This window comes from Gracilinanus agilis, chromosome 4 (genome assembly GCF_016433145.1).
Source record: "Gracilinanus agilis isolate LMUSP501 chromosome 4, AgileGrace, whole genome shotgun sequence".
NCBI classification, from domain to species: Eukaryota; Metazoa; Chordata; class Mammalia; order Didelphimorphia; family Didelphidae; genus Gracilinanus; species Gracilinanus agilis.
In genome coordinates, this window is record NC_058133.1 from 196,688,208 (window position 1) to 196,701,204 (window position 12,997).

At 43.4% G+C, this 12,997-nt stretch overlaps 1 protein-coding gene across 1 annotated transcript; it reads right to left on the reverse strand.

Moving 5' to 3' along the window:
• Positions 1 to 2,925: 2,925 nt before the first annotated feature.
• On the reverse strand, positions 2,926 to 4,708 carry HOXB1 (homeobox B1). The gene is made up of 2 exons (XM_044676229.1): positions 3,976 to 4,708; positions 2,926 to 3,257 (listed from the first exon to the last, which is right to left on the reverse strand). Exons 1-2 carry the CDS (start codon positions 4,706 to 4,708, stop codon positions 2,926 to 2,928), a joined length of 1,065 nt encoding a protein of 354 aa, XP_044532164.1.
• Between the last annotated feature and the right edge of the window lie 8,289 nt (positions 4,709 to 12,997).

Below are 12,997 nucleotides of genomic sequence, written 5' to 3' on the forward strand. Positions count from 1 at the left end.
CTCAACTCCCTCTGACCTGATCTTTCATTGACCCAAGGCCCTGTGAACTGGGTGTCCGGAGAAGGGTGGAGAGAAGAGGGTCTTCTCCACAAATGAGTTGCCAGGGGGCTTCCGTGACTCTCTGGCCTTTGTTGGAAGGGGTTGGTAAATGAGCTGATTTGGAAGCCAACCTTGGTACTAAGCAAATAAAACATGTCATATAGGATGGACTGAGGGAGTGGGGACAAGGTGAGAGAGAAGAGGTGGCCATTTTGAAACTCCTTTTTAACCATCTCTTAATGACATTGGGCTCCCATTACCTGAAATTGTGTAATTATTGACTGTAGACACTAAGAAATGTTAATAACAATAAAATATTGGTTCCTTTAAATTATATTTTATATCTGGTATGTGTGTGTGTGTGTGTGTGTTATATGTATCCCAAGCCCTTGCTTCCTCTTATTTTTTTATTCCAAAAGAAACAAACTGAATTGTTTTTTTGGCAGATAAAAAGCCTGGGACAGGCCAGCTTAGCACCAGGCATCTGGGCACTTCAACCAGAAGCCCTATCCATGGGTGAATTGTGCTTCCCAGAACAGCTGATATAAATAAACGGAGTGTATAGAATGGAGGAAGACCCACCCGCACCATCTGGACAGCACTTTGGGGCCAAATGAGCGATGGAGATTTGTTCTCCCGACAGGTAGCTTCCGGAGTCCCTTCCCCCTACCTACTTCAACCAAAGGTTTGTAAATTTGACCGCTGAGAAGACAATAGTGGTTCCTGAAGCTACTCTGTTTACATGTTTTAAAATCCCAGAGGCGCCTCGAGGTAAAAAGGTCAGCTCTGTATCCGGAGGTTATTCCAGCCACCTTTAACCAACCCTTCCAACCCCTTGAATCTCAGTCCCTTTTCGGACTCCCCTAGGATGGTGTTCTCTTTGCCTGCCTCTCGCTCCCCCTTTCTCCTCTTCCCTTTCCTGTCTTCTGGTTCTCTTTTCTTTTTTCTCTGATTCTTTGTCTTTCCTGGTCTCGGTTTTCTTCTCTCCCCATTTACACAGTGGGATTGAGGAGAAGAGACATATTGGACTGAGAAAAGGCAGGAAAATGGTCATTTTTTTTACTGGTGACATTTTCAGAATCAGAGATGGCAGCTCAGGAAGAAGTTGGAGCTCAGATAAACAACTCAGATCTGGGCTCCCATGCCCTTCCAGATTCACCCTCCTTCCTTCTTTCCATATCATGGGGAGGCTACTCAGAGGAAGAAGCAGGGCACCAGGCAATATCTCTATCATTCTGGGCTTTGTTAATATTTCCTTTAAAAATTTTCCTGGGCCATCAGAATTAAAAGAGAGGGACAAAAACTTCCATCTTCCATTTCCTTTTCTCTGTCCCTTCTGTCTCTTTCATTTCACTGCATCTTTGGCTTTCTCCCCTTTTTCTTCTTTGACCTGTTCTCCCCTTTTCTGTGAGGCCTTCCTTTCTAGTACTCCCTGACCCTCTCTCCCTTCATCGTATCAATGATCTGCTCTCTCAATCCCCAATTTCTCTTCTCCGATTTTCCTTTTCTCTCCCTACTTTTGAGAGGACAGATAAGTAGCCCATGAATTAGGACACCAGGGTTCTAGACCTGATTTGGTCTCTGCCTACTGAGCAATAATCTTGTTTGGACCTAAATCTATCTATTTGTAACTTTTAAACAAGTCTCTTTCTCCATATGAATCTGCCTTGGCCCCCTTTCAGAAAGGATATCCTAATGAACTCAGTGTTGCTCTCCGGAGTTGGAAGAGCACAATGAGGAGGTGAAAGCGGGGACAAACCTTTATTGGAATGAGGTAGTTTAGAAATACAGAGAGGGAATTGACTTGTTTAGGATTTCATGTTTCCAGCAGCACAGAAACTCCTGGCTCGTTACAGAATTGAATTTCAAACCTAAAATAGCATCCGCCTTGAATCTGGTTCCTTTTCCTTTTCAGATTCTGAGTTTCAGGGCATCTCTGTAAGTTGTCTTCAGGTACCCCCTGTTTCCCCTCTGACTCCCAAAGTCCGGTAAAGAATGTCCTGGGGTTAGAGTACTCAATAAATAAGGAAGGATCACTGCAGGCACCTACTTGCTCCGAAGGGCAGCAATTCCCTGTGCTAGGTGGTTAATGGGGAGAGGAGGCCAGGCCCATACCTTTCACTCCACAATTCTTTTCAGTCTCAAGTTCGAAAATGTATACAACAGGGGTGAGAAGGGGCTGGAGGCTGGAAATGAGGAAAGGAAGGAGCCTGTGTCTGCAGAGTTAGTGCAAAACAAGGGCGTGAGGGAGGAAGACTGGAACTTGAACTGGGAGACAGTTATAGATTAGGTCCAAAAGATTATTTTTCTTTTTTTTGGTCTATCACAAGGCAACTAGAGTTAATAGTGTCCACTTCAAAGATACTCACAAGAGCACTAACCCATGCTCCCAAGTCAGCCCCAGGATGCACAAATATTTACTATCTTGTGAGTGGAAAGCAAGTGAAGAGAGAAGAAATGAAAGGAGAAAGAGAGTCCTAGGAGCTCAAAGGCACTGATTGGGAGAAACAGAAGCAAGAAGAGAAAATGAAGAAAGAAAAGGGCAGTGAGACTAGGAGTAGGTCACCTGATCGACTCTGATCCCCCAGAAAAAGTGGATCTCTGGCTGCCCCCAGCTTTCTGGCAGTGAAGGTGAAAGGGGCTGGGAATGCCAGTCAAGTCAGTCCTCATTCTGGCATCTTATGCACCTAAACATACACACAAGTTCCCAGAGAGAACAATCAAGGCCTCCAACAGAGAATCATGGGGCCACCTGTGTTCCAGGATTGTGAAGTGGGAATGCCCTGGGGCCACACAAAGCAGAGACCCACTGGAGATGTTTTGGGGGTTCTGGATGAGGGGAGAGTGAAGGCAGTCAGGAACAATCCCTTGTGTTCTGAGGTTAGTTCAGGAGGTGACTGAGTTGGGTGAGGCTTCTGGGGAGGTGCAAGCCGACTGGTCTGAGGAGGCCTCACCCACTGCTTCCTTGCTGGATCCGGTGAGCACTGTAGGGGTCAGCCCTCCCTCCCGCTCTCGCTTCTTCTGCTTCATCCGCCGGTTCTGGAACCAAATCTTGACCTGTGTCTCATTGAGTTCCAGTGTGGCGGCTATTTCCACCCGTCTGGCCCGACTCAGGTATTTGTTGAAGTGGAACTCCTTTTCCAACTCCGTCAGTTGACGAGTTGTGAAGTTGGTTCGGATGCCGCCCGCTGGGCCCAGGCCCATATCAGAAACCTTTGCTATGAGAAAAGGAAAGGTGGGTGGTGAGCAAAAAAAATAGGGTTAGAATAATTGTCACTTCCTCTCCATTCATCACACCTTCTTCCTTTCTACCACTTCTTTATTCTCATTTTCCTCCCTAGCCCCCTTTTCCCTCTATCATTCGTTTCCTATGCACCGTTTTTTCCATTCACCTCTATCCCCAATTCCCAGCTTTCACCTCCAGCTCACCAGACTGAGATTTCCCACTGCCTTCTCCCCAAATCAGCCCTTAGGCTTTCTTCTACATACATCAAATCATCTCATCCACACCACCTCTAGGTCCTGGGAAACAATAGAGCCCATATAGGCCCCCCTACTTTGGCCAGAATTGAAACATAAGTGAATGTTGGGGTTTGAGGAGGGGGTGGGGGAGAGGGAGAGGGAAACGCAGAAAAAGAACAAAGTGGAGAATAGCAGAGGAGGGCAAAGATGTCCCACAGAAGTCATAATTGAGGGCTTCAAATCCCCACCCCCGCAAGACCTGAACTGAATTGGGTTGGGATGAGAAAGAAGGGCATTAAATTCTACTGGCCACCTCCCTTACCTAATGCTCTGGAAAATAGAATTTTATACCAGCAAAGACCACAATTGCCTCAGAACTCAGAACACCACACCCTCTTAAACACTTCCAAACTTGGATGGGAAGTTGCTCTTTCTTGCCTGCCCACCATCACAGTCCGCAAAGCTCTAGCTTACCTGTCTTTGGAGGGTTCCTTTTGACCTTCATCCAATCGAAGGTTTGGGTGGTGGGTGTGTTCAGCTCCGATGGGCAGGATGGTTCCTTATCCTCCGATAAGAGATCCCCATAAGGTGGCCCAAAGACCGCAGGTTGCTCGGTTCCATAGGTGGGCTGAGGTGGAGGATAGGGCCCTGTCCCAGTACCTCCTGTGCCATAGCCCTCTGATAAACCCCCCAGCTGGCCCCCATACCCCGACTGCTGAAAATAGCCCCCGTCCCCATCGTGCTGGCCCAAAGAGTAATACTGGGAGGGGCCATAGCTGGAGCTGCAGGTGGGTGCAGTGTACCCCGAGGGTGAAGAGCTGGGGAAGGGGACCCCCAATGCTGATGGAGGCTGTGTGGGGTAGCCTGGATTCTGCTGGAGGACAGGGCTGGGGAGACCCCCTCCATAGCGAGTTTCTCCACCATAGCTGTCACCAGGAGAATTTGAGCAGGGAGGATAAGAGGTAGGGGAGCTGTAGGCTCCAGGACCCCGGTTACAGAGTGCATATTCCAAGAAGGAATTCATCCTATTATAGTCCATGCGCTGCGGATGGAGGAGGGTCAGCCCGTTTTGGGGGAGACACCCTCTTGCCCTACAACCTTTAGGCAGTATGTCAAAGCGCTGAGACTTCCGTCCATGGCTGTCCCCGGTTCTCCTGGTCCAGAGTTCCCCTAGGGAAAGGGGGTAGGGGAATGGGGGAGGGTACATGTGATCCTTCCCAGGCCAATGGGCAGCGACTGGCCAGAGTTTGGCAGCCCCTGGCGCCCATCCATCACCCTCCTGGCATTAGCATGACAAAGACACTTCAATCAAGCCCGGAACCATCCATCTGAACGGGACACCAAAGCGTCAAAAACATCTTTCTTCAAAGACTTTGGGAAAGAAGGAGCCAGGGAAAGGGAGAGGGGGAAAGGGAGGGGGGGGAGAAGTTCCAAGAATATTCAAGAGTCTCCCCATCCTCACCCCACCCCCCAAGTCTTAAAGAGGCCCTGAGTTATTAGATTTGGCTAACTCCCTTCCCATCTGCCCCCCAGCCCTTCCCCCCATCCCCCAAAGGAGGCTTCCTTCTGGGACTGCAAGAACAGAGGTAGGGAATCCAGCATCGTGTCCGATTATCCCACCCAGTTCTTCTCCCAATTTGTCACTGGGTGATCAGGGTGAGGGTGAGTGGGTAAATGGGTGGGTAGGTGGGTGAATGAGTGTGATTATTTAGGGTCAAAAGGGGGGAACCCTGGGGACTGGGAGAATGTAGAAACAGATTGAGAGGGAAAGGCAGGATCTCCTGTCAGGAAAACTTCATTAAATCAGGTAGAGGTTAGTGATAGAACACTCCTGATATAAAGTCTATTAGAAATGAGCTACTGAGTCATTTCACTTTTCCTCTCTCTGGTATAGGTGTTCTCTCCCTCCTCATCCACCCATCCATTCCGTTTGCAGCCTCTCTTTATAGCCTCTCTGTCTCAATCCATCTCTCTATTCGTCCATCTTCCTCCATATTTATAATCTCTCTCTACCTCTCCATCAATTCATCTTTCTAGATGTATTTATACTCTAGCTAGCCATCCATAGCTGTACTGATTTTGCTCACTTTTCAGACTTAAATAACTCTTCCCATCTCACTCTCTGGAGAGTTCCTCTTCAAAGATAGAGACTGAGTTGGGTGTACATGGGCCAAGTGAAATGGTCCTGTTGAGCCAGTGTCTGGCGAATGAAGCCCATGTCGGCTGCTGATCCTTCCTTCCATGTCTTCAACCCCCCAACCTAAACAAACAAGCCACCCGCACATGCATTTATCAAACTCAGTCGAAGAGAATTTTCTCAACCCTTGTACAGATCACTTACCTGATTTCCCCAGTAGAGAAAGAAAGAAAAGAATGAGGAAAGGAGGATCACCGGTGGAAGGTCCAGCGTCCTAACAATCCCTGAAACTCTTAGCCACATCTTCCTGGAGGGACCCACAGTCTTGATTTCCTAGTGTCTCTGTGGGAGTAGGACTTGAGTCAGCAGTCTTCTGGACTTACCTCTGAAGGACAAGAATAAATCCTCTCAGGTAGACTCCAATGATTCTCCTCCTCCGGACAAGGCGGACAAGGCTCAGAACAATCCACCGCCTACATTCATTTGTTACTTGTCAGGGTGTCTGCAGTGGCCTGTATGTAGCCGGCCCTGGGCAGCCTTGGGAGGCCAAGAGTTCAGAGGGATACTCAGTAAACAAGCACATTAACCCAGCAGCCACTAAAAGTGCCAAGTGTGTCTCTCAGGAGAGGAAGGAAGGTAAGGGAGGATAAGATCTCCCGAGAAGGGACCCCAGTTCCTCTTCAGCCTCCTTCTCACTAAGTCCAATTTAATTATATAGGCTGAGGTTGTAAGTCAGCTCAGCATTTAGAGACCCATGCTATTTCCCTGCATGTATTTAGAGGCCCTTTGTAGGTGAGGCCATAAGCAATGCCTAAATGCAGTACTAACTCAACTTTCCTACAAAGGAAGGCGAAGGCAGGAGAATAGCACCCCTGCAAAGAAATCCTCTGTATTCTTTTTGTCTGTGAGGCCAAAAAAAAGGTCCTCGGTTTCTCTGTTTGATTCCTTCTTCTTCTCTTCAGCTAGGAATCTAGCACTTATCCCTACTTTCCAGGTCTCAAAAACTTGGAATGAGATATTTGGCTACAAGAAGTACTTTCTGGTGTAACAAGCCATTCTTGTTGCAGGAGAGGGGACCCAGCTCATCCCTAGAAGTCATTCCAAAGCGATTGCCCTTGGGTTATTATCAGTTTATCCCAGGCCCAAAGTGTGTGTGTGTATAGTTGGATGAATGGAATCCCTTCAAAGTTCGTATCTGACCATTTCTTCTTCATATTGGACTCTACTAACCATAACCGAACTTGCTGTGAGAGCCCTGCTAGAGAGTGTAGAACATCAAAGAACTCAGAGGGGACTTTCTATTTTCTTCATATAAAACATATCCAATTCCCAACCCCCCCCCCAAGAAACATAGCACATTTTCTTGCCTCAGAACAGAAGATTGTGGGGGAAGGGAGGACACAGCTGGGAACTTTGCTAAAGAGGGGGATGTAGTGGGGGAAGGGAAAGGGACAGTGGGCATTGCAGTGGGAATAGGGAGAGAGGGAAATGAAGGAACAAAAGAAAGGGAGAGGAGGCAAGAGAAGAGAAGAATAAACAGAGAAAGAACAAAGTGGAGTGGGCCAGCTACACTTTTCTCCCTAAAGCAAGTCATTTGGTTTTGTCATACTCCAAAGATTTCTCCCATTTTAGTACTCTCCTTAGAGTGCCGGGGACAATTACAGTTTCTCTTTTCAGTCCACATTGTCTCCCTTCTGCCTCAGCCTAGTTTTGTCTTGGTTGTACTTGGTTTCTGAGAAGCCTGATTACCTTCCTCAGGTCAATGAGATAAATTTTAGTTCTTCAGGGTATTGGGCTCAGCCCAAAGGGCAAAAAAATCAAACAGCAAATACTGCTTGCCCTCAAGGAGCTTGTAATCCCATTGGAGTGTGGGTGGGGAGAAACCCAAATAGCTATAATACACATGTGGCGAAAAGAAATGGAAGCACAGTACTTCAGAAAAGCTCAATTCCAGCTGGGAGGAATTAGAGAAGGCTTCATCAAGGGGTTCACACTGATTCTGGGAAAGGAAGCAGAGCTATCTGAAGAAAGGGTAGGATTTCAATAAGAGATGTGTCTCTGTGTTGGAAGGGAGTTGCTCTGACTGGAGACTGCTTAAGCAAAAGCAGGGAAGGGAAGGGTGAGAACAGGGCAAGGTGAATATTCCAGTCTGATGGGAGCAGAGATTACCTGGAGTAGTGGGATTTAAGACTTGGAAAGGTAGCTTGGAGTCAAATTGTGGAGGTCTTGAATGCCAGGCTGAAGAATTTGTATTTGGTCTCATAGGCAATGCCACTTAAAAGCCAGGGAAAGATTTTGAGAAAGGGTGTGCCATCTCCTAGCAGTGTGAACTATGAATCGGAGGGGAACTAAATATAGGAACCATCAATGGCAATAAAGAGGTTAAGAGGATGGTCAGGCTTTGGGGGGAAAGATGGTTTGCTTTTCGACATGTCAAGAGTTGGGGTTGTTGTTGCCGTATCTGAGTAGATGTCTGGGAGAGTTTTGAAGGTGAGGACCTGAATTTCAGGAGAAAGAAGCTAGAAATATTGATTTAAGTAAATCAAATAAATATAACATTAATGACTCTCCCTCCTTTCTTCTCTCACTTCCCCCAAATGGGAGATCCTTCTTCAGTAAGGAAATAATAGCCCAGGATACCAAAAGGCACTGCTGGAGATCACTTGGGGCCATGAGAATGGAAAAAAAAAACCAACCACCACCTCTAGATGCCAATTTAATGAGAAAAAAATTAACTATATAGGGATGTGAAAGATGAATTGAAGAAGGAGAATTAAAGGCAAGGACACGAGTTAGAAGACTATTAGGACAATCCAAGTGATAAGTGTAGAGGCTCTGAACCAAGACAGTAGCAGTAGAATAGAAAGACTATTATTTCATTCCCTATGCATTATGGAACAGTGGAAGTAGACCCGAGTTGGAATTTTAGAAATCTGAGTCCAAGTTCTGGTTCTTACATTAAGGCATTGATGTCCTAGAAAAAGTTATTCCATCTCTTTGGGTGCTCAGTTTCTGCCTCTGTGGAATGAGGGCGTTAATCTAAGCAGTCTCTACAAATCTCTTATAAATTTGCAGTTCTGTGATATCATATAGGAACAGTTTTTGAGATTCTGTAATCTATCAAATGTAAAAGAGGTTGGAGTATTCTCAGCCACAATGAGTCCAGTGCAGAATCTCCATTGGACAGAATTCTCTGGATGAGAATTCAAACAGTGCCCATTTCATCAGGACTTTGGATTGGGTTTCCTTTGCCTCATAGTACTCAAATCTCACTCCAGTTCATCAAAGTATACTTTGAATGTTCTTTTTCTTGTAGATATATGTTTATACAGTGGGAAAAGGTGAAGTAGATTGAATTCTCTAGGACGTTCAGTCCATATGAATGTCCAAACCAAATAATTAATCATTTACCATCACCACCAAAAAAACCTTAAAATACTCTTGAGATTCAAGTTATCTTAGCAGTCATCTTCTGGATCAAGAGCTCATTCTAATTAGAATGGAAATCTTACTGGACCTTAAGTCTCAAAGCCGGTTCCCGTTTGGGGAGGAGGAGGATGGTCATGTTTGAAAGATGGAAGAATGTCAAACACTTCCTTCTTTGATGTACTCAGAACTATTCTTTACTCAACACCCTCCCAAAATCAGATCAAGACCTTCCCAAGTTGCCAACTTTCTTCTATCTGATGATTTGTGTTTTTTCCGAGTCTGAATTCTTAATGATCTTGTAAAATCTAGCTAATTGGACTAACATTAATCTAGTGGGTACATTCTCCATGATAGTATTGGATCATACTTTTTTCCTGTAGTGGAGCTAACCATTTAAAATATGCAAATGCTATATATAAGGTATATAAAATATAGTGTCTTAGTATATTATATAGTTCCCATTTTGGTGCATGAAAGCTCCATCAAAAAGGCTGATTTGGTTTGACTAGAAAACAGCTAATATCTGTTTTCCAGGGTAATATTATATGGGGAAAAAAATAATAGCAACTATCTTTTTTAATATCTAAGGATAAAATAAGTAATTGCAGTCACAGCAGGATGGATTCAAATAAGACAGTAGAAGCAACTTGTTAGTTCCATACTGTTCAGTACTTGAAAGTACTTAGAGACTCCTTTTTTATAGATCTTTAAAAACAAGACAGATAGAACCAGTCCTTCCTTGAGGTAGTGATTTTTTTCTTAGACAGGAGATTCAATTGGAAAGAAAATTTTTTCAGGACTGAGAGTTGATCATTTATCTATAGGAGTGGTTCAAGGAAACTGTAGAATTAAAAACATTCTCTGGTAAAATTGATCTTTATAGATAGATATCCAAATGGAATTGTTTGAACCAAAAAATCCACTTTGGAAGCCTAAACTACTCTGACTACATGTCTATACAGATCAAGTTAGTTGGAGAATTGCCATATTTCTGTTTTATCCTGGGCTGTTGAGCCAGATCCATTGAAATCTTAATTATTTTATTATATCACACAAAGATGTCCTTATTTAACATATACACATACATACTCACCCAAACAGATTGGATTTTAACCTTAAAGACCCCTCCCTAGGCTATGACATTTTTTGGCCTCTGGGTTAAGCTACAGGTGAGACATTTCATGCTTCTTGGCTTATGTGGAAGTTTAGGCTACTTATCTGGTATCTTTCTCTCGGATTTTTACCTATAAATTTGGAGATGTTGAAAAGGAGTGGGATATCAGGGTAGGAGGACAGTGAAGGAGGGCTTTCTCTGGAGTGGAGCCAGAGAAAGGATGCTTGAATTTGGGAGTGAAGAGGTCTTTTCCAAATAATCCTCTGAATTTTCCTAGTTACAAGTCCACACAGATCAAGTTTCTTGGAGGGTTTCCAGATCTCGATTTGACTTTGGACTGTTGAGACAGATTGATTTTAGTTTTAATTATCTGGTTATCTCATACAGAGGTGTTCTTACTTAGCACATGAATGCATTTACCTATAAGTAAATCTATGGATGATGAGGAGCAGAGATAAGATGCTAGAGACCAGAGGGACCCTAGGACTGTAGTCTAGGATACAGTTGGCTACAGGAACACAGAAGGGGTATCTTTCTAAAGCCAGCTAGGATTACCTGAATTGCAAAAGAGGGAGTCAGACAATTTCCTTTGTTATGCCTATGCAAGGACTGCTACAACTTATTGTCCAGACCCAACCAAAATTTAAGGAAAATTACTTCCTTGAGAATGCTAAAAATGAACCCATAACCATACAATGTTAGAGCTGGAATGACATTAAAGATGATCTAGTTCAACTCCTTCATTTTTCAGGAGGTACTGAATCCCAAACAGGTGATAGCTCAGAAGAGGAAATGGAGGCCCAGAGAAGTTGAGGGCCATACCTAAAGGTAAATGGCAGAGTTGATATTTGAACTCAGTCCCTGACTTCCTACCCTGATTCTAAATCCAGTACTCTTGCCACTGTACCATGTGTGAAATACTGTTCATTTGTCTCATTATTCATTTAAGTAGTTATTTGATTGTGGTTATTAATGCACAAAGACATCTGTTCATATTAATAAAAATGACAGGCTCAGAAAGGGGAAGGAGGTCAAATGTGAAGAGCTATGGCTAAACGAGGCTGGAAATATGAAGACAGCCACCTCCTAACAGCAACAAATCCAAAAGGGATATAAAATACTCCATTCAGGACTGGACTAGTTAATTCTCTTTAAAATGACTGAGGGGCTGGTAGATGTTTTTAGAAGCAATATGGTGTACTGGAAAGACCCCTGAACTGATCAGCAGGACATCTTGGTTCCAGCTCTGTTTTGCTACTACCTGGGTGACCTTGGGCAAGTGAAATCTCTTTGACCTACAATTTCCTCTTCTGTCTAACAAGAGGGTTGAACTAGAATCAGGAGTTCTTAACCTGAGATCTATCAACTTGTTTCTTAAAATATGTTGGTAATCATGTTTCCATATAATTGGTTTCTTTGGAAATCTTATGTATTTTATTTTATGTTTTTAAAGGTATTACTCTGAGGAGTCCATTGGTTTCACCAGATTGTCAAAGGGGTCTGTGACCACTTCAAAGGCTAGAGCCTCTTAGACTAGACAATCTCTAAATTACTTTCCTTCTCCAAAGGTCTATGGTTTCTCTATAACCTCAGGAATAATATTAAGCAGTCCCTCTTGGACTGTGGTTCTTAAAGTGTGATCCAGGGTTCCTTCGGGGTCCCTGAGACCCATTCATGGAGTCTCTAAGGTCAAAACTATTTTCATAATGGTATTAAGATATTTTAATTTTGAATACTATAAATATTGATATAACCCACATAAGCAAAAGTTCTTTGGAATCCTCAATAATCTGTAAAAATCTAATGGGCGTCCAGAGACCAAAAAGTTTGAGAATAGCTATAAGACAAAAAAATGAGAGAGAAAGAAGGGATGGAGAGATGGAGGGAGGGAGGGAAATAGGAAGGAAGGAAGGAAGGAAGGAAGGAAGGAAGGAAGGTGTGCCTACTAGGGAACAAGAGCTGTAAGAAAAAGAATGGATCATCTGTCTAAACTGAAGGGAAAGGGAAAATATCCCAGTTCTGGGCTAGGACATGTTTATCCTAGACAGAGGACTCTAGCAAGGTGTCCTCTATATAGCTAGAAGCACTTCTTGGTCAAATTTCAGTAATGCAAATAATTTAGGTCAAATGAGGAGTTCCAGGGTCTGAAATATAGAAACAAGAGAAATGTAGACCTGAGCTGTATCTATAAGTTAAAGGAAGAAGGGAACTAGGATCAATTCTCAAGGGACTAGAAGGTACTTTACTTCTCCAAGATAAAAGGATCATATAATTTTCTGCTCCAAGGTACCTTAGAGTCCCACCTCCTTAATTTACTGATAAGAATACAGAGAACATGAAACTGAGGAAAGGAATATTTTAACCCAACTTGAATTATCCAGTTTGACTACTATTGAAATGCTCAGCTCATCCTCGACTTCATTTTACCAGTATAGAAAAGGCTTATGTTCTGTGATTTCAAGACACTAAACATATAATGACTGCCTGTGGGCATATTTTATGGGGAAATAAACACCCAGCCCATTGAGAGATAAAGTGTTGTCTTAATATATTGTATGTTCATATATTTATGGGGGAAATAAACACAACCCAATAAGATATGTATTATTACTTTAATATATTGAATTTATTTCATATCTTTATATTTTATGAGGGAAAATAAACGCATGGGCTAATAAGATACACTATTATTATAATAGCGTATTTAATTGTTCTATATTAATTTATTTATGAGAGTAGTAAATGCAATGGAATATGGCACATAATATTATTTAATGTATGACATGGGTTCTATATCAGTACATTTTTTTTCCAGA